Source organism: Apteryx rowi, unplaced genomic scaffold (genome assembly GCF_003343035.1).
Source record: "Apteryx rowi isolate R43461 unplaced genomic scaffold, aptRow1 scaffold_577, whole genome shotgun sequence".
NCBI lineage: Eukaryota > Metazoa > Chordata > Aves > Apterygiformes > Apterygidae > Apteryx > Apteryx rowi.
This window is the reverse complement of record NW_020450846.1, coordinates 506002-527230: the sequence shown is the minus strand read 5'-3', so window position 1 is coordinate 527230 and position 21229 is coordinate 506002. Positions and strand designations below refer to the sequence as shown.

The following is a 21229-nucleotide window of genomic DNA, read 5'->3' as shown; positions in this document are numbered from 1 at the left end:
GGCCGCGTACTCACCTCGCTGATGAGAGCCTGCTTGGCTTCCAGCCCCTTCCTGGGCGTCCGCGTCAGGGACACTGCGGGGAGCGGAGCAGAGAGGGCGCGTTAGAGCCGGGGGAGGCACCGGCGGGACGCGGGGGGAGGAGAAGGGGGGGCGCTCACCCTTGCGGTCCGGCTTGGATTTCGGCATGGCCGCCGCGCCGCGAGGCCCCCTTCCCTTCCCCCTCCCCTCAGCGCCGCGGGGGCTGCTGGGAACGCCCTGGGGCCGCCCGCCGCCGCGCCTGATCCGGCCGCTTTTCCGCGCAGGCGCCGGCGCGGGCGGCCCCGGAGGTGCTAGGCCCCCGGCGGCCGCCGCGGGGCGTGCCGGGATCGCGGCGGGCCGCTGTCATGGCGGTAGCGCTGTGGGAGGTGGCGCTGCTGCTGCTGCCGTCGCTGGCGGCCGCCGTCTACGAGGACCAAGTGGGCAAGTTTGACTGGTGGGTGCGAGCCGGGGCCGGGGGGAAGCGGGGGGAGCGCGGGGGGCCGGGCTTGCCGGCTGTGTGGAGCCGGCGGCGGGGTCCGGCCTGCCCCGTCTGCGGCGCCGGCCCGGTACCGGCGGGCCCCGTCTCCGACGCGTGTGTTTGGGGGGGGGGGGGAGACACCCTTTCCCCCGTGGTTTTCCCCTTCTCCGTGCTTGCCCGGTGCCCCGTCCCGCTGTATCCTCCCCGTGGGGGCTTTCCCCACTCGCTTTCCCCTCAGTGAGGCTCCTCGTGGCCCCTTCTCATTCTCTCCCCCTGCCTTCCCTCCCCCAGGAGGCAGCAGTATGTGGGGAAGCTCAAGTTCGCCTCCCTGGAGGCCTCGCAGGGCTCCAAGAAGCTCATTGTGGCCACCGAGAAGAACGTCGTGGCCGCTCTGAACTCCAGGACTGGTGAAATCCGTGAGTAAAGCGGGGCTTTAGGGCCGAACAGGGTTTTCTCCAGGGGAATCTGCTGGCTGTGATGGGGCTAATGCTACATCTTCATACCAGTAAGTTAATATTGCTCAGACTGCTTTGCCAGCCTGCGGTTCAAAAGCTTGTTGCTTAGGACAGATAGGCTCATGGACTGTAGGAGCTTTTTGCTGTAGAAAACTTAGGTTTAAACATAATAACAAGTAAAAGCATTTGAGGGAGCAACACTGTTTCTCACTTAACTCTTTGTTCCTTCAGTGTGGCGCCATGTAGATAAGGGAACTCATGAAGGAGCAATAGATGCGATGCTGATCCACGGACAGGGTAAGGAGAACATGAGATGGTGTGCTGGGGTTAGTGACTGTCCTCGCACGTGGGATTCCAGCCATGTGTTGTTGGAGTAACCGTTAAACTTGCCAAAAGTAATTGTCTCACTGATTTGCGGCGGAAACAAGTCCTGTATTTATGCCCTTCTGTTTGTTTTCTGGGCAGATGCCATCACTGTGTCCAACGGTGGGCGCATTCTCCGCTCCTGGGAGACCAACATTGGTGGGTTGAACTGGGAGACGTCACTGGACACCGGCAGGTGGGTGCTTGGACTGTCTCTTTCCCTTTGTAGTGCTGGTGTAGGAAGAAGAAGTTATGTTCTAGGGAAACGTTAGTTAGGCATGAGGTTCCTAAAATAAAACGTGGATGAATACTTCGGGAATTCCTGAAGCTTGCGGTCAGGTCTAATGCTGTTTCCACCCCTTGGCAAACAGGTAGGAGGAAGAGATACAAAGCGCTTCACAGGTAAGTTGTCTCCCCCAGTTTACAACGCGTCAAACTTGGAAAGTACCACTTTGATCTGAGGTGTTTGCATTCCAGCCTAGTACTCTGTTRAAATCACTAAGGATAGGTAAAGCGGACTCTGTTTTTAAATTATAGTTTAAGCTCGCTGTTGAATGTTTGAAGAAAGTCTTTAAACAGGGTGAATTCTTCATAAACATCATTTTCTCATCTACTGTCTCTGACCTGCGCTTAGTTTCCAGATGGCTGGTTTGGTGGGGCTGCAGGACRTGGTGAAATACGTGGCAGTCCTGAAGAAGGCAGCCATCTCTCTGCACTACCTTTCCAATGGGCACCAGAAATGGGTAGAGCATTTACCAGAAAGGTAAGAAAATGTTTTAAGTAGAAGCTGCAGTTGCTGACGTGCAATGACCTGACCTTTTGAGGAGAAGGGGATGCTGTGCTTCCCCTTTACTTATGAAAACTTCTTTGGTACTAAGACAAATAAAGCTAGCAGTTACTTTTTGAAAGGATAAGACAGAGGGGGAGAACTTCCAAGTGTGTTATGAGCTTTGCTAATGGAATGCTCTTTCCGGAAAAATGAAGGAGGTTCTCCTATCTGAAACCACGAATTATTTTGCTTTTTTTAATTRCATAGAAAGGAATATTGGGGAGAGTGTAAGAGAAGGGTGGAGAAATTCACTGCCTGTTACGCCTCTGTCATCTTCACATTTTTCACTGCAGAAAGCAGTGACTGAAGGTGAGATATCTGTAAAATATTTGTGCGGGTAGACAGAATGTTTCTTTTAGAACAARCAAGTTAGGARTTGAGTCGGTCTTTCCTCAGAAGACCCATCATAGTAGAATTTGAGTGTAAATGAGTAGCAGTTGAAGATGATGCTTTACAGCAGCTGCTTCTCTTGCAGTGAGAGYGCTCAGTACCAGCTATTATATTCCCATGGGACTGGAGTGATCTAYGTACTTGGAATTGTTCCTCAGAGCCACCTGAATGTCCTAACCTTCAGCGTAGAGGATGGAGAAATTACAAAACAGGTAGTGCTTGAATACGGATTCAAAATGTTGGATTTGTTGCCAGCTTGGCTTTGATGTTACCAAATGCCCTTCCAACTAGGTAACTGTGGTGTGAYGTGCAAAGTAATTAATTGTTATCGTAGTAGAGACTAAACTTTCCTTTGACTGCGGCATTGCTTATGGACCAAGAAATAGATTTCCACTGCTGAATGCCCTGAAAGCAAAAYTTAATCAGATTTGCATCTGGCAGAGTCAAGACCATCCTGGAAATCTCAGGCTGATGGAGAGTTTATCCCGAGGTCATGGGTAAAAATACTTCTGACTTGAATATCTTGGTCACAGCCGTGTTGATCCTTCGAAGGTTTTTGTGCTGTTGACAACTCAGCGTGCGTTTTGCTTGGCAGGTCAGAGTAGCGGCCCCGTGGCTGAAGAGCTTAAACGGAGCGTGCGGCGTGGTGGGGGAGGCAGTGCTGGTGTGCATGGACATGGAGGCGCACTCGCTCTACGTTTGCTCCTTGGAGACGGAGCAGGAGATGAAGCAGATCCCACTGCAGGTGAGCAGCGCTGACAGAGCATCATAAATAATTAATTGTCCAACTAAGTGTGCCCAGCTGATTTTTTCCAGAGCTTTGCTCCGGTGTTAGTGCAAGCCTCCTTGCTTCTATTCCATGTTTATCTTGATATGGGCACCGGAGAAAAAGTTTTCTTGAACCCATATGCTAATCTCCCTTTTTCAGTCACTTGACCTGGAGTTTGCTGAYGGCTTCCAGCCCAGGATATTGGCCACTCAACCCAATCTTGTCAGTGCTTCGCGGACCCAGTTCTTCCTGCAGCTGTCTCCGAGCCACTTCTCCCTGCTGCAGTACAGGCACGGGCTGCTCAGCCACCTTCGGGACTTCCAGCAGGTAACCAAGATAAATGCAGCTGCAGAACTCTTAACTGAAAGAGTTGACTACAGCTTAAAAATTCTAGAAACAAACAGAACCTCCCCCAAACCCCCACTAAGCGTTGTGAACAAGCCRCTGAGTTTCCCATTTCAATTGTGCTTTCTGCTGCAACATTTGAAAACCATTTGATTTCATTTATRCTAGCTGTTAAAATATTTTYAAATGTCAGTTTAGGTATATTTTGTCACTGGACAGAGAGAGACACATGCATCTAAGCGACCAGTAGCATAGCAGTACTTTTGTTAGGCCAGCTGAGAAGTTTTGAAAGGTGAAAAAGCTTTAAAAAGCTCAGTAATACTAGAGGTAGCGATTCAAAAGCTTGTGCAGGTCAAACATTTACTTCTTTGCAAGAATCCTTTTTAGTCTTTGACGAGGTGTAATTTTATCTTTGGTGAGATGATAACGTTTGGAATTTGACTGTAGAGGATCCAGTGTTARTTTCAGTAGGGTTTATTTTCCTGTGCAGGTAGCTTTTACTGTTTTTGTTGGCTTTATGCTTTGCTATTAATTTTTTTTTTCAGGCAGCTCTGGTAAGCTTTGCAACAACTGGGGAGAAAACTGTGGCTGCTGTCCTCACCTGCAGGAGTGAACTGGTGAATACAATTTGCTCGTACTATGTGACCAGCACGGTTTTGTAATATGGGCATGCGCTGGAGTTGGGTTCCACAAGAGTTTTCCTTCACAGATTTCCAGGGATGTTTAGTAACTTCAAAAAGAGTAAGATTTAATTAATTTCTCAGACATATGAAGACAGTGCAAGCAGATCTTGATTACATCCAGCTAAAGCTGCCTCTGGCTTCATGAAACATGCTGTCCTGTGTGCAGCCTGTTTTATAGCCCTGTGTAAGCTGCTTGTGTGCAACCTCTGAATCAGCTTTATCTATCCATGGAGGATTTCTGTTCTTAGGATTATTGAACTTAGCAAGCTTTCATCTTTTTCAGAATTGTCTCTGGCCTGTTTTTAGAGTCAAGTCTAGAGACAGAGCTTGCTGTTGTCAGGCACTCAAAGCCCCATTTTTTTCCACGCTCTCATTGTGCTCCCAAGCCATGTTATCTCTTCTCATCCTCACTGTAGAAACCTGGAAGTTCTGATGGCCTTCATGCTGGAAGTACTCCGGAGGATTCCCAGAAACAGGTATAAAATGAGCTTGTTTCCAGGAGCAATAGAAATTCTTGATCAATAGGCCATTTTCTTCCTTCACATATGGGAACAGAATGGAAAAGGTATTAAACCATGTTTTTGGAGACGGACTTTTTGCACTGGTTCCATATAACCAGTCTAAAAATGTCTTAAAACCTGTTGAAGCCACGAGCTTGCTAAACGTGAAACCTTCTTGTGGAATTGGATTTGGTGTGGCGTGTGTGTTTAACTTGGCTTTTTTCTCCATGATGTTTCAGGAATCCTTAACCTGTTCCAATCACACCTACAATATTAATCTCTACCTGGTTGAAACTGGCCAAAGATTGTTGGATACCACCATTACCTTTAACCTGGATCAGAGTGGCGCCAAACCGGAGCAGGTGAGCAGGGAGCTTATTTCAGTCGTGTGGCTGATCAGACTTGTACTGCTCTCCGTACCCCAATTTGGCAGGACTGGTAGAGCTCTTCAGACGAGGTGGAAGGCTTGCTGCTGATGTACCAGACTGGGGCACACAGTCATACTGTTCGTGCTTGTTTCACCTGTGGGGCCTGAGAGTTGTTTCTGTTCTGTCCAAGCAGCTGATGGACATCATCCTCGCTGTTTTGCTTGCTCTTTTTTCCAGCTCTACATCCAGGTCTTTCTGAAGAAGGATGACTCCGTGGGCTATCGAGCGCTGGTACAAACAGAAGACCACATGCTAGTGTTCCTCCAGCAGCCAGGTAATTGGCACAAACAGCTAAACTGGTCTATTTTGTCACTGTAGGACAAGGAGATATCTCCAGGGTTATGGAATCCAGTCCCAAACTATCATAGATTATCATTGCTTTCTTTGGAAGTGGCAAAATTAATTTAACTTGCGTGGTTGCAATATGCAGGTTACTGAGCTAGACAGATGGTCCTGAACTAAGTCCTGGGAAGGAGACCAGAAACTCGTATTATCTTTCACTCTCACAAKACAACTCATCTGAGAAACTGATTCTGCAGTGTTGCTTGTGCAAACGGAGCCTTTGAGTTTCATGGATTTCTACAGATTTCAGAGCTCTCATTGTAGAATGAGAGCCTAAGCCCTCTTGTAGATCTTCCTTAAAGTGTCTTCAAAAAAGATCTTCAAGGCAAAAATGTTAATTTGCAGAAAAGGCTGAAATTCCATCTCGGCAACTTGAATCCTCAAGGGCTTAATAGGCATTCTGGAGTTCATACTATCTATCTGTTATTTTAAATGGACTTAATGGCTTCAACCCTTTCATAATGTTTAATTGCTCTTATTGTTCCTGTGTTTTTTTAAGTGACTCCAGTTGAATAAAGTATTTTGCATGGTCTTTGTGTGAAATACCAAGACACAGTATATAAAGCAGATGTACAGTGTTTTGCATTGCATTAAGAACCAGTGATTTGCATTTTAAGGCCCATTGGAAGATCTTTTTATAGTGAGCAAGGATTTTGCCTCTGAAAATCTGTTTCTAGAGATTAAATTCAAAAGATCTTCAGTTGCTTTAGCTGGTCTTGGTAGTGGACATAACACAGATGTGCAATACGCTTGTGCTTTTTTTGATTTTCCCATATTCTACTTGTATTTCTTTCCAGGAAAAGTTGTGTGGAGTAGAGAGGAGTCACTAGCAGAAGTGGTAAGCTTGGAGATGGTGGATCTACCTCTGACAGGGGCACAGGCTGAGTTGGAGGGGGAATTTGGAAAGAAAGCAGGTAAGCCATAAACTTAATGGTATTATCTATAAGTATGTGAGTTTGTTTGATTTTTTTCTCCCCTGAAGAAATGTATCATTTTCCTCTAAGCCATGAGTTCTTTGGATTCAAATTTCCGCTATTGGCAACATGATCGATAGGATCAGAAATAAACTCATTTCTGTCCCAACTTTTAAAGCTCAGTGCCAAAGGCAGATCACATGAACATACTGTATTCCAGACTGTGAATGTAACAGAGGTAGGAGAGATTTTAGCCATCTTTCCTAAACGTTTCCCTTTGATCCTCTTATTGCCTTTTCTGGAAGACTCATTTGCAATAGCTTTTGTTTTTGCTTTGTTTTGTTTTTCTTGCTGTCCTGGATGCAGCCATTCAAGGTAACCTCAGAGACTGTATGCAGTGTGTTTCTTAATCTTTCTGACAAGTTTTTTCTAGTGGGTCTTTATCTTTTTACTGCTTGGTTTCCTCAGTGGTGAAATATAGTTGAAGTCTGGTGTTTTTAGCTCCTTGACAGGAGCAATATAAACCCTCATTGGGCAGAATTATGATTCCCCCCCTCCCCCCCCAAGCGGTTCTGTTACTCTGAGTGTTGAGCACAAAGAGAACTTGAGACCCTATAAAGGCAGGTTAGCTTTGGGTGGGCACTTGCTGAGTGTACCAGTGAGAAAGAAGGAATACAAGGGAAGAGATTATATCCTCTGCAAGAAGGTTTGCTTTCAGTTGCTGAGAGTGTCTTTTGGAATGAGCTACAGCAGGGTGAGGTGGGAAACGGATGGTAAATGCCAAAAAGTCCGTAATAGAAACGGTAACTATAACTCTGCACTTCTGGAGAGGAAGGCAGAGGCTAAGAGTTGTCTTAAGTTCAGGCATGGCCACATTACTTTTACTGTCTGAGACTGTAATTGAATTATGGAGCGGGAAGTAACACTTTTCCCCTTCGGTTTTGTAATATTTTCCCCCTTCAGTTATCATTTTTGGTCCTTTTGCAGATGGTTTGCTAGGGATGTTTCTGAAGCGGCTGTCCTCCCAACTTATCCTGCTGCAAGCCTGGACGGCCCATCTTTGGAAGATGTTTTATGATGCCAGGAAACCCCGGAGCCAGATTAAGAATGAGATTAATATTGATAATTTGGCTAGAGATGAATTCAACCTCCAGAAAATGATGGTCATGGTCACGGCTTCGGGCAAGGTGAGGAATGCAGGGTAGGAATCTGTTTCTAGACTGTAGCAAAGGGTCTCACCACTGGTTTTTTTCCCTGCATCTGGGAAGAACGTCTTGAAAAGATGCACAGCGTGTTTTGTGGTGGCATTGGAGAGGGACTAAGACTCTGCTTTCCCTGTCATGCCCCAAAGCAAACTGCAGTGCTTAAACTGCAGTGCTTAAATGTGAAAGACATGTTGATCTAGACTCTGGCTTTATTCTGGTCTCTCTGTTGCTCAGCTTTTTGGTATTGAAAGCAGTTCTGGCACCATCCTGTGGAAGCAGTACCTCAGGAATGTGAGACCAGGTTCCTCCTTCAAGCTGATGGTCCAGAGAACAACAGCGCATTTCCCCCACCCTCCACAATGTACGCTGCTTGTTAAGGACAAGGTGAGTTCCTTTCCTCTATCCCTCCGTTGAATCTGCTTAGCTAGGAAAACTGTGCGTTTAGAAAAAGCGTCTTTTTGGGTAGGTAGGGAGAGGAGGGGAATGACAGCTGAAGGGAAGCAGAGACGCAACACAGTCCTAACCCTGTCAAGATGCTCGTTTTGAATTATTTAAGTAAAAGGAATAATGTAATTCATTTTTTCTGGCTGCGTAAAATAAAGGTCATACGTTGTCTACATTAGCTAGGCGACAGTGGCTTTCTTTTAGCTGGGTGCAGCTTGTTTTGTGCTCCACAGGCAAGTGAGGGAGGAGGAAACCTTAATTTGCTTTGAGACTGCTTCAGCAGGTGGCAGATAGGATTTGGTTAGAACAATGTATATTCTCTCAGCAGAGGAGTTGCTTCGGTATGTGTGTTCAAAGAGAACGTGTTTTCAGGGTGGAGTAGTTGAACCCAGGGTCTGAGTAGTCCACACCAGTAGGTAACAGATAGAAAAACAGCTGTTTTGTTGGCTTTACTAAAAGTTTTGCATCTTGTTTGTTTTTTAGGAAACCAAAATGAGTTTTCTCTATGTCTTTAACCCCATCTTTGGGAAGCGGAGTCAGGTAGCTCCCCCTGTTCTGAAGCGTCCAATCCTTCAGACTTTACTTCTGCCTATTATGGATCAAGACTATGCCAAAGTGCTGCTCCTGATTGATGATGAGTACAAGGTAAATTGCTTTGCCCCCAGGCAGCATTCTTCATATTCAGGTTAATTATTCCCCCCTTTTTTTTGAGCAAGGTTAAAAAATGTCTTTGAGTTACATTTCAAAAAAAAAGATGAGGTTATTCTGGTGAAACTTCATAATAAACGTGTTTAAAATAATTACCTGTGGGGTTTTTTTTTGTTTGTCAGTTGATTTTTAACCTGTGTTCCAATTCTTCTTTTCTTTTTCTAGGTTACAGCTTTCCCAGCGACTAAGAACGTTCTTCGTCAGTTAGAAGAAATAGCCCACTCTATCTTTTTTTATCTAGTGGATGCCGATCAAGGAAAACTCTCTGGGTTCAGGCTGAAAAAGGTACGGAAGAAACATTACAGCATAAGTGATATTTTCCTATATGTTCTCTAGATAATAGTAGATCTTTGCACTTGTTTTATGGAGTTTTGCTTGGAGTGTAAACAGTTCAGCTGGCTTTTGACTTCTACTAGGCCTCAAAAGACTCCTAAAAAGCTTTCAAAATCCAAAAGCAGAGGAAGCTCCCTGTGTCTTATTAGTGGAGCCTGTGTCTTCAGAGGATCAGAGAAAACCTTCTCCTGCGTCATGTGTTTCTTGCAGGACCTGACCACGGAGGAGAGCTGGGAGGTGGTCATTCCCACGGAAGTGCAGAGGATAGTGACGGTGAAAGGGAAGAGATCCAGTGAGCATGTGCACTCCCAGGGCCGTGTGATGGGCGATCGCAGTGTTCTCTATAAGGTGCAGTAGGAACTTTTTTGGTGACATATTAGATCACTGGAAGATCTCTATACCCTGTTTAGGCACTGTTGGTATTAAATCTTTGCTTGTGATGCCTTTTTTTTCTATACAGGCATCAGTGTCCCTAACCTGAGAAAATCAGAATCTTCTGCAGAAGATGCTAATTTTGGTGGACTTTTTTCTATAAAATGTTTTCATGCAGCAATTAAAAGCCAGTCAAATGTCTGAGGATGGGAGGGACTGCTGCTCGACTTCTCCAGATGATCTGTGCTAATAAGATATTTTCATTACATYTCTGGTCCCAGATGAAATGCAGATAATTATGGTGCCTCTGGCGCTAAAGTGGGGGTCTCAGCTGCTTTTCCTTTCTTTTTTTTTTTTGCTGCTGCAGTCCTTGAATCCAAACCTGCTTGCTGTGGTGACAGAGAGCACTGATACGCATCATGAGCGCACGTTCATTGGAATACATCTGATTGATGGAGTCACAGGCCGGATCATCCACTCTTCAGTACAGAAGAAAGCGAAGGGACCTGTCCACATTGTCCATTCGGAGAACTGGGTGGTGGTAAGAACTCCTATCTTCTCCTCCTTTATTTTTAGGAGGTAGGGGCAGTTGCTGAACCTGTACGCAGAATACTTTCTGACCTTTCTCTGTGATTTGCTGCTACCTCTGTACTGTAGACTTGGCTTGCCCTGTATTCCTGAAGGACATCTTCCTCTCTCGTTTCAGTACCAGTACTGGAACACGAAGGCACGTCGGAATGAGTTCACTGTGCTGGAGCTGTACGAGGGAACGGAGCAATACAACGCCACAGCCTTCAGCTCCCTTGACCGTCCGCTTTTGCCTCAGGTCCTCCAGCAATCTTACATCTTCCCATCTGCTATCAGTGCCATGGAGGCCACTATCACTGAACGAGGCATCACCAGCCGTCACTTGCTCAGTAAGTGCACGCTGCTCTGTTCCGAATGTATTCAGAGATTGCTGCTACCTGCATGAGCCAGGCATCACGCTCAAAACTGAGCAATAGGCAATTTTTTGCCAAAGGTCCTGCCTGCTTTTGGGCTGCGCCGGACTCCTGGCAAGGGCAAGGACATGCACCAGGARGGCATTTATATTAGCTGTTAGAAAATGCTGTCAGAAATGACCGTTTTTAAGATGCACCTCTTTTTTAATGTACAGTTGGACTTCCCTCTGGGGCCATCCTCTCCCTTCCAAAGGCTCTGCTGGATCCTCGCCGTCCCGAAATCCCTACAGAACAGAGCAGGTATGGAAAGCGCAATAGCCGCTGTTCGTGGACACCTTTGAGAGTGATGGGTTTGTGTGTAATATGCTGAAGTAGAACTTTTCATGTGTAGATTCAGGGCAATCCTTGCATGATGCTTAGCGAAGCTGCTTTGCTGCCCATCTATGATGACAGAAAACATTTGTCTGTAATAGGAAAAAAATGCCTGTTGTCTGCTGTTTAAGAAATAGGAGTCTGTGTATCTGAAGTTTCTAGAATGACACTTGATTATTTTTAAAGCTTTAGGACCCTAAAAGGAGCCAGCTGCAGTATAGTGTGACCCAGCTGGCATGTGTTTTCTACTTGTTGCAGAAATAAATCTGCACTGGGAAAAGCTGCTAAATTTGCTGCTTTGGGTCAGTAGTTTAGAATGATCGGACTTGTAATTCCTAGGAAACAAAATGTAGGTGAAGATGTCCTTTGCATACTGTGTTTAGATGGTTTTTGATTTCTCTTTTAATGCCTTTCAGAGAAGAGAACTTGATTCCGTATTCTCCTGACGTGCAGATCCATGCTGAGAGGTTTATCAACTACAATCAAACCATATCGCGAATGAGAGGGATTTATACAGCCCCCTCTGGCCTAGAGTCCACTTGTTTGGTGAGTACAGGGCAGAGGCTTCTTGGCAGAGCYGTGGAGTTGGTGGGTAGAGCAGCACGATACCATAACCTGTGGCAGGGAGCCTGTAACTTCAGATCATGTGGCTGCTCAGTGCTTAATCCTTTCTTGTTTCAGTCAGAGCTGTAGACAAAAAGGTCCATCGCTTTTGATGTACCGGCTTTCTGCTTGAAGCCGCGTTACCAGCGCGTGATCTCCTCTCCTTAGGTTGTTGCATACGGCCTGGACATCTATCAGACCCGAGTGTACCCATCGAAGCAGTTCGATGTCCTGAAAGACGACTATGACTACGTGCTGATAAGCAGCGTCCTCTTTGGCCTGGTTTTTGCCACTATGATTACGAAGAGACTTGCTCAGGTGAAGCTGCTGAACCGTGCCTGGCGGTAAGCCTGCGGGTGAGGGAACGCCGAAGGCATCAACGAGGCTGGAGAAGAAGGTACCTGAGACTCGGACTGGCTGATGATCTGCGACCCGGTGTTGCTGCTGGGTTCAATCGGAAGTTCCTGTTTTCCTGGCTGCGACGGAGGCGAGTATCTATATTGCATTTCTGCTGGAAGATATTTGAAAGGAGGAGTTGCTAGTACAACAAAACAGTGCGCTGCCTGTACGCCTCCCTGTGAGAAGAAAAGGAACAGAGATGATAGAGACATCAGTCTGCTATGACTAACCCCCCCCCCTCCAAAACCTTTCAAAAAAGAGGTCTAAAAAAAGTCCTAATGCCCTAGAATCTGGTGATCACGTTATCTTCCCCAGTCAATGTACCCTGATTTTAGCGAAGATCTATACTGATGTACTGAGGACAAGTGTCCGGTTGATGCTAACCTCTTCTTCAACCCCATTACTAAAGCCTTGGTAAGAGGAGGAGTCGGACACTGACACCTACTGTGGACTTGATAAATGTGTGAGCTACTGTATGCAAGACAGGAGAAGAAGAGGAGACTCTGCTGAGCCAGTTCACTGAGAGGAACATTAGAAGTTGCATGAATGTTGGTGGGAAATTTAAGTATGAGGTCATTTAAGTATGTTGCAAGGTCATTTAAGTATGTTGCAAGGGCGCGGGAGGAGTTTGAATGTCGAGTCTCTCATGGTCTTTATTTATTTCGGCTGCACCACCAGTTCCTTCCTGTTCTGAAAAAATTTCCCATGTTTGGTGTACAACATGGAGCTCGTTTATTTGGATGTTTCTGGCGTCGTTCTTTAACGGAAAGAAAATAAAGAGCTGTGTCCACAAAGGTGAGAGGTGAATTGCCTTGAACTGCATTTGAGAAAGGTCTTCTGCCTTGCTGTACGGCTCCTTGGTAACGCAAAGCCCRGTTTCGAGGCGATTTGAGAGTAAAGACCCTCTCCGTTCTCCCTCTGTGGATCCTGGATGTTCGCTTTTATTGCACGTTTTAATGTCAGGTTCTGATTTTAAGTTTTCCTAATCGAGTTTTGCAGCTAATTGTATCTCCCTGGGACACTTGTCCTGACAGTCACCGCTGTACTTAAACCGTGGGGGTTTGGTGCGTGAAACAACAGGGTTTTGGTGCTTGGAGAGGGAATTTATTAAGCGGATTTGCCTCTTTTGAATCATTCTTCAGGGATGACCCAAGGGGGGGGGGAGGGAGAGGAGTCGCGGCGCATGCGCACACGCTCGCACCCCGCGCAAGGCCACGGCGCATGCGCCGCAAGGGGAAAAGTTGCTGACTCATCTACTGCGCAGGCGCCGGGGGCCGGGCTCCGCGCTTCCAATGGGAGGGCGCGGCGCGTGCGGCGGCGCGGGGGTCACTTCCGCTTTGCGCCGCCCCCCTCCTCTGCGCCGCTGCCTCCCCCCTCCTTCCCCCCCCACCCCCCCCGCGCCCGCCCAGCGCAGCGGCAAGATGGCGGCGGGCGGCGGCGGCGGCGGCGCGGGGGCCGCGGCGGAGCTGGGCTGGGAGGTGGCCGTGCGGCCCCTGCTCTCCGCCTCCTACTCGGCTTTCGAGATGAAGGAGCTCCCGCAGCTGCTGGCCTCGGTTATCGAGAGGTGAGGGACGAGCGGGGGCTCCCCTGGGGCCCGGCCCCGCCGCCCGCCGGTGCAGGCCCGGCGCTCGCTGGCGGGGAGGGAGCCGCGGGGGCGGCGTTGCTCGGGGCCTCCTGCAGCCCGCCGGGCTCCCCGGCGTGGTGCCCGGTAAGAGGGGAGGAGGCTGTGTGCCCGCTCGGCCACGGTAACCGGCTCGGACAGTTACACCGCCGTCGGGAAAGGCGGAGGGGCCTTTTCTCAGCTCTGTGAGCTCTCCAGTACCTTTTRTAGCTTATTTTATGCTCTAAAACTCTCAGGCGAGGATGCCACGGCGTTGCGTTCAGTTATAAAGACCATCAACCTCACCACAATTACACGTTAGGAAACAAAAACTAAGCGCCGTGCTGAAGGAGATACCAAAACACCACAAGGCTTGATTTTATTTCACGTGGAACGGCTGAACGTGCAAACGGGCGCTTGAAAGGAGCGCTCTGCGCCTTTGTACGCAGATGTGGTGGTTCACCGAGGAACCTGGCACTTCTTAGGCTAATCTTTCTTTTATAGACCTTCTCACCTTAGCTTTATCTTGTGGATCTCTGCTGTCACTGCGCTTAATGCTCATGGGCTTGTTTCAGTGCAGCAATATCACTAAGCTACTAAATAGACACGCTTGACTTTTTGGGAGAGGGCCGTTTCCTCCCTTAGTGAAAACGATGGCTCCGTTTTCCATTCAAGACGGGAGCGCGTTGCCTTTATTCTAAGCAGTGCTGTTCTTAGCAGGTTTCAGTTATGTGCCTGAGGTTGACTGTGTTTCCAACCCAGCAAAATTAATGGAGGTCCAAGGCCCGTGGAGTCTTACAGAACGGTATCTTGTATTTCATGCATGGATGTAGCGTATTACATACACATCACAGAGGATAAAAATAGCTTCTTCAGGCTCGGACTCATGCTCTTTATATTCTGAACAAATAACCTATCTGTTGATTTCTAATAGAAAAGACTSTTCAGCTTATTTTCAGAAGAGGATTGTTAGGTGTTTCAGTGAGACTGTTGGTTGGTATAATCCACAAAGTAATCCCCAGTAAATAAACATGGTGTAATGGCAGCTAAATCAGTAACATGATTTCTTTTGAAATAAATAAATTTGCATGTTTTCCTGATGAGTGGTATGCTTCATTTTTGAGTTTGAGCATCAGCAGGTCACTGGAATTTTCCTATTAGCGGGTATATTCAGGAATTAGTAGGCTTGGCCTCTTATTTAGCATAAATTATGGAAATACTGACTTGGAAAGACACAGTTGACTTGGGATGTGGTCAGTTTACAAAGTCTCTGACAGTCAAATAGGACTGATTTTYGGGAAAGGTTTTTCAATAGCAAGAGAACTCCTGCACCTGCTGTTTATGCCTTCTCAAGGAAGAGGCTGCTTTTGTGCCTGCTGCCTTACATAAAGGCTCTATTTCTGGCCTGTTTAAAATTTGGAAGCAGAACTGAGAAGGGTGATGGTATTTGTTGCTGACACGTTAAATTGGATATTGTCATTGGAGGCTTCTGGGTTAGCGTGAGTAAGGATTTTTTCTGTGAAGCAGATATTTAAGCAACCCTCACTAAGCAAAGCCTAAATTACTATTAAATTTCATTATAGAAAAAATATTACTCTGGCACATCATAGATTAAGCTGTTACGTTTACTTGCAAAGACTTAAATGATGATGATTAATTGACAATTGCCTTCCTCTTTTAAAAGTTGTTTTACTACCATAAGACATCCATGACTAATTTTTATAAAATTCAAATCTATTCTTTTCAAATTGACATGACATACCCCAACTTGTTCTAGTTTCTGTACCTTTATATTTCTATACCTCATGGGCTTTGCACGTTGCACAGCCTGACCTATGCAGCAGACTGGTAATGGAGGAGCTGCCAAATTCCTCCATGCTTTATTATTCCCAATTTGTTCTTATTCGTTATCTTAAAATATATTCTGTATAGCTACTGCTGCTAATATGTAGTGGCACATAAAGAGGTAGATGAGCAAAACTGGTGTCTTAACATAGGAGACGTGAACTTTTGTGCACGTTTGAGCCTGGGCTTTTGACCCAGCAGTCAAGGGAGGACAAGGCGATCCTGGTGAGGCAAACCCTTGAGATCCAGTACTGTTATGTTGCTGAGTGTTTTCAAGCAAAGCTTCCCAGTTTGTAACAGCTATTTTTCCATTTAAGCTTTTTGTATAGACTAAATGAAAAAAAAACTTCTCCGAACTGTGGAAGCGCAGCTACAAAGCTGTTGAGTATTTCTTTCCCTCTTTTTGTGGGAGAAAAACAAAAAACCCGTATTCTATGGTTTGTTCTGTTTCAGTAACGTTTTCCCTTAGGACAGGAAGAGATGACTTAAGATAGAGAAAGGGAAAGTGACTGGGCATAAATAGGTCAGACTGGAGGGCAGCAAGTCCCCTTCAAAAAAAAAGAGCCCGTCACTGAAGATGGAGAAGTCTGCGTTGAGAAGTAAAGCTAAAACGGTTAGCGAAGCTGAGTAGTAGAATGTTTTTCTTTGAACCTGCCCATTCATGTCACTGAATAAAAGTTGCTATCGTCTGCAAATGTGGAAGAAATGAATTTAGTCATTTAATAGGCAGACATCCACATTACTTAGTTTTACCCCAGTAAAACTCAAGGGCTGAACTAGCCCTGGAGGCAGAGCTCTGTTTCTGTTCAGGTGGGATGTGGTGTGAAGCTTTACTGCCGCTGCCTCTAATGCATCATTTCCGTGTGTAAGTAGATGTCCTCCTTGGCTAGGAAGCCTCCCTGAGAAACCTGTATTGGTGTATATTTTGCTTTACAGTTTTTACCGTTGATTTGAGTTGGCATTAACTTTTCGCTCACTGTGCTTTGTGTTGATTTCCGTGGGGGGAACGTAGCAAACTGATACAGATTTCAGAAGCTGGAAGCCTCTACCCATGAGGCAGGTTACAGCGAATGATACGTTTTTCCCTGCTGTGGGTTATCTGCCAAAACCCCTTGCTCTCCTGCGCGTTGCAGACAGTGTGTTGTGTATTTGTTGTTATTACGCAACTGGCTGTTTTGATCCTCTGTTTTTGCAGAATTGCGTAAACTTTAGTTGACGATGTGCCTTGATGGGGGAATGCCTGTATTCCAGCCCTGGCAAACGCTGTCTGGCGTTAACAGAACAAACTGTCCAAGCTTTACGGGCAGCTGAGTTTAGAACAACCTAAAGGTTACTTATACTGGGAGAGCRGCTGTCGGTATAAATGAAAAATACTTGCACTAAGTGGAGAGTGATCCAGGTGCCCCGATCTACCTGCTGCTGGATCCACCCTGAGGATGCGAGAGATGGGACGTAGGGCAGAGGCTTCTGTCCTGCTCAGGAAATACCGTTTCCTTCTCCAGATGTGCATTCGGAAAGAGCATGCGATTTTAACGAGCTTGGCTTGCGTATGTTAGTAGATCTGTCATGTTCTGAGTGTTGTATGGCAGCTATTGTGCTGTATCTAACTGACATATCTTCTGTTCTCTTATCGCAGCGAATCTGAGATCCTGCACCATGACAAGCAGTATGAGCCCTTTTACTCCTCCTTTGTTGCACTTTCTACGCATTACATCACTACGGTGTGTGGTCTAAGTAAGTGTTCACCATGCTTTGCTTTCCTTTGCTCTTATCTAATGACTAGGATATAGTAAAAGTAGACTAGGATTGTTGTCCTTTCGGTATTTGTCTCAAACCCTGTTTCTGAATGACGTATTAAAGCTGACCACAGCAGGCCAGCGTTGCTAGCTTTTGTTCCGACAGAATGTGAATTCGGGTGGAAAGGGATGTTCAYTGATATCAGTGTTAGGCCTCAAATAGCGGGCGGCGTTGACTTTTTGGTGTTTCATCTGTTGGCCTGACTTCACTTAGGGGAAATTATTTTTGGTTGAATGAAGCGTTTGAATGCATTTTCAGTATTTTTAACTTTACTTTGGCGTGCTAAAGACTAATTTATGTTACCATGTTAGACTTAATGATCAAAACCTTTTGATTCAAAACATTTTAGATTATTTTGTCCGGAAGAACTTGATAATTCCTGTTTCATGTTCTTCAGTGCTTTTCCTGCCAGTTTGGTATTAGATACAATGGCATCTCTAGGAACACTTATTATCTATTTGTTTTAGTCTCTGCATCTGGGTTGTAGGTATTATCCTTACTTTACAGACATTTCTTTGGTTACATTTTGATGAGACTGAATTTATGCTGCATCTGTTTCTTAGACATGACAGATTGTGTGTGCATGTGTGTTGCGTAGCATTCTGTTATATTGAAAGCATTAGGAATATATTACACTGAATTATTTAAAAACTCCTACTGCCTGAAGCGCAAAACATCTACTTTTTTCAGTACCAAGAAACCAACTGCAGTCAGTGGCAGCCGCCTGTAAAGTTCTGATTGAATTCTCGCTGCTGCGTCTGGAGAACCCAGATGAAGCGTGTGCTGTTTCGCAGGTGAGCCCAGATTTTGGATGTGTGAGCAAAAGGCCTCTTATTGCTGCATATTTGCTTCCTTGTTGTATAAAGCAAAATTACCGAAGTTCTAAAAATATTTAAGATCTAGCACTTTGGTAGATGCTACTAGCTTCCCTATGCGTTCTTTTCTCAGAATTTCAGCTTGTGRGCACTGAAATGAATGTTGCCTGAAATCTTGCTTAAACAGACTTCTTCAGGAACCTCAGCTAATTCAAGTGTTTCTGATGCAATCTCCTATAGTCTGTTTTGTTCTTCTGTGACGGCGTGGCTCAGAACTGTTCCGCTGCCAGTCCTTTCAGTAATTCAGGACAGATTCTTCTCCAGCTGTATTTTAGTCTTCTAGGAAGAGCTTCAATCTAAAAAGACTTTAAGAGGAAAAGCATGTTACATTGTTAATTAAATCTGTTCAGGCACTGTAGCTTCTGACAGGGCCTGCTTTAAGCCGTAGCGTACCGTAAGAAAGGTAGGTTTTTCAGGCGCTGTTCCATAGCAAGTGCGCGGGACAGTGTTAGCTGAATCAGCTGCAGTTAGTAAACCTTCACGATCTTTGGTATGAGAGTAGATTTGATCTGAGAGGTTGCAGTAGCCTTATTAGCTGAAGTTGTCTCAATGCAGCCGCTGAGAGTAAATGACGCCGAGGAATAACTGGAATCAAGAGAGTTTGAATTTTACTTGATGCCACTTTCTTTGCAGAAACACCTCATTCTGTTGATAAAGGGGCTGTGCACAGGCTGCAGCCGCCTGGATCGAACCGAAATTATTACTTTCACAGCAATGATGAAATCGGCTAAGTTGCCTCAGACCGTCAAAACGCTCTCTGATGGTAGGTGTTGTGATTTATGATTATTTCACTGTGGCGCTTGAGTTAGGCATAGAAAATACAATGTTTCTGATGCGTGAAATGATGTTTTGCTGCTTCCCCTGCAGTAGAGGACCAGAAGGAGCTGGCCTCCCCAGTGAGCCCYGAACTAAGACAGAAGGAAGTGCAGATGAACTTCCTGAATCAGCTGACATCCGTGTTTAATCCCAGAGTCTCATCATCGCCATCAGTCACACCAGAGACGCAGGTGAACAAATAGCCTTAGGATAGAAGTGGTCTGATTTTTAGTGTTAATAATGTTGACGCAGAGAAGGACAGTGGGCAGTAAGTGGTGGTTTTTTAATACATGTATGCAAGTAAAACCTTTCTTTACTGTTTAAATCTCACTTGCCTGTTGAGAAGTGAAGTAGCAGAAAATACAGTATGCATTTACTGGTAATAGTGGTTTTAATGGCTTATGGAAGCTAATGTTTTCAGTGATGCTTGTAGCTCTTTCGAGTTGTACTGCTAACGAGCCTTTTCCCTCTATAGAGACTCGTTGCAATACCATATACTTTAAATGCTTCCATGATGTATTTAGTATACGCTTGTCTTCAGGTGGAAGGAGAAAATGAAGATCAAGCTTCCACAGATCAAACCTCTGCTGCCAAGACAAAAAGCATATTCATTGCTCAGAATGTAGCCAGCCTGCAAGAACTTGGTGAGAATCAGATTTTGTGGTTAGGGGAGGAAAAAAAAAAGTGCTAGAGGAAATGTCTGTCCCGCGTTACACCCTGTGACTCTGAATAGGAGGAAACTTTCCGACGTAAAGCAGTTCTTTAAGAGCCGCTCGTCGGTCATCATGTATATGCTGACATCGCTAACGGAGGTTGTGACTGTAACGTAGTCTCAGTTTCACTGCAGAAGAAATGAACACAATATATTTGTATACAGTAGCTGTGTTTTTGGGGGAAAGATGTGGACAATATTAAGTAGCATTATGGGATGGGTTACTGAGCAGGTGTAGGAGGAAGGGAGAGCTTGCTGCTTGAATTAGACCTGATGCGCCACGTAGCGTGCGCACAGAGCCTTCTGACACCCGTTACAAGTAATGGTGGAAAACCTCACTCTCCGGTTATGCATTGTAAACTAGGTTTAAGTCTTTATCCTATTACCTCATCTACGATGGTGTTTTCTCACCACAAAGTATAATTAAGTCAACTATTAATGAAGGTTAGATGAAACAGCTGGTAGACATGAAACAACGGGAGAAAGCCTATGCTTATTGAAGTTAGCCTGTGGCTCATCTCTTTGGGTTCAAAGCTCTCCCGTGGAACAGTAAAAATAAAACACTGCTATTTTTGTCTGGCAGGTGGCTCTGAAAAACTGCTGAGGGTGTGCCTGAACCTGCCGTACTTTTTGCGGTACATAAATCGATTTCAAGATGCCGTGTCAGCCAACTCGTTTTTTATTATGCCAGCCACGGTGGCAGATGCCACTGCTGTTCGCAACGGGTAAGTTCTGTCGTCGCTGTTCTCTCTGCTATGTGCCAGGTGTGCTGTAGGAGAGAACAGGAGTGGGCAAGCTGTGCAGTATCAGTTACTGTGCTGCTCCTGTGAGCTGTCTGATGCAAAAAGCCCTTTTCTGAGTGTACATTGCATTTCTGAACCTTAACATGTGTTGTTACTGTAGATTTCATTCGCTGGTAATAGATGTGACCATGGCTCTGGATACTCTGTCTCTGCCTGTACTGGAGCCCCTGACACCCACACGGCTCCAAGACGTGACTGTTCTTGCTCTCAGCTGTCTCTATGCAGGTGAGTGGATTTTCTCTGTTGTCTCTGGAGCTTTAAGGCCCTCTCGCTTTTTCTCCGCTTTGTAATGTATATATTTAAGGGTCAACCCACAAGGAACCTTTATTTCCCATGGACTTGAAAGCTAACTGTGTAGTGTGGTGACTGGGCCAGTTTGAAAATTGTTCTAGTGACATCGATATCCTGATTTATTCTATAAAGGTTCTTGTCAGTATTTGAGAGACAGTTCAGTGATTCAACACCACCTTATTAGCCTGTGATTGCTGCTTTGCTGTTATGTTCAGAGCATAATATGTTTTTGTGATGCTTGCAACTTCAGCTTAATTGGTTTTGCCCTCAAATCAACCTGTTTCCCAGGAGTGCTTTAAGTACTCCAGAATCCCAAGTGTCTAATTGGTACAGGTAAAGTTTTAAAGAGATACAGCAGTTGAGTATGAAGATTGCCTTAGAAATGGCGTGGATTTACATGGTAAAACATTTACTTGTTTAATTGTTCTCATACATCACGTTTTATTTATCGGACAAAACTTTACTCTTTTGGGCGTACTTCAAAAAGATCTTCTAATCTGTCAGTTGTAACGTTGAGTATTCTCAACTCCCTCAAGTTTATGTGCATGTTTAATACTGCTTGTTCTAATGTACTAAATAGGAACACTTAGTCCCAAGAT

General features: G+C 45.5%; 3 protein-coding genes across 5 annotated transcripts in view; 2 read left to right on the top strand and 1 right to left on the bottom strand.

Moving 5' to 3' along the window:
• Positions 1–259, bottom strand: part of MRTO4 (MRT4 homolog, ribosome maturation factor) — a 3328-nt gene extending 3069 nt beyond the window's left edge. The window contains exons 1-2 of the mRNA XM_026082438.1: positions 159–259; positions 15–73 (exon numbers count right to left, since the gene is read on the bottom strand). Coding sequence (XP_025938223.1) covers positions 15–73; positions 159–186 — 87 coding nt within the window. The 5' untranslated portion in view covers positions 187–259. The remainder of the gene's footprint in view (positions 1–14; positions 74–158) is intronic.
• A 96-nt stretch (positions 260–355) lies between these two features.
• On the top strand, positions 356–12690 carry EMC1 (ER membrane protein complex subunit 1). Its single transcript, XM_026082431.1, has 23 exons — positions 356–472; positions 788–912; positions 1183–1248; positions 1417–1510; positions 1949–2077; positions 2619–2745; positions 3129–3278; positions 3462–3629; positions 4193–4264; positions 4747–4806; positions 5070–5192; positions 5436–5532; positions 6398–6514; positions 7502–7701; positions 7954–8103; positions 8647–8808; positions 9037–9156; positions 9415–9552; positions 9944–10117; positions 10283–10493; positions 10733–10817; positions 11306–11435; positions 11661–12690. Exons 1-23 carry the CDS (start codon positions 384–386, stop codon positions 11838–11840), a joined length of 2967 nt encoding a protein of 988 aa, XP_025938216.1. The 5' UTR covers positions 356–383; the 3' UTR covers positions 11841–12690.
• A 622-nt stretch (positions 12691–13312) lies between these two features.
• The window catches only part of UBR4 (ubiquitin protein ligase E3 component n-recognin 4), an 80324-nt gene continuing 72407 nt past the window's right edge, over positions 13313–21229 (top strand). For all 3 annotated transcript variants that reach the window (XM_026082436.1, XM_026082435.1, XM_026082434.1), the window contains exons 1-8: positions 13313–13455; positions 16973–17070; positions 17824–17927; positions 18642–18771; positions 18876–19015; positions 19366–19468; positions 20120–20261; positions 20440–20564. In XM_026082436.1, the coding sequence (XP_025938221.1) occupies positions 13313–13455; positions 16973–17070; positions 17824–17927; positions 18642–18771; positions 18876–19015; positions 19366–19468; positions 20120–20261; positions 20440–20564 (985 nt within the window). The remainder of the gene's footprint in view (positions 13456–16972; positions 17071–17823; positions 17928–18641; positions 18772–18875; positions 19016–19365; positions 19469–20119; positions 20262–20439; positions 20565–21229) is intronic.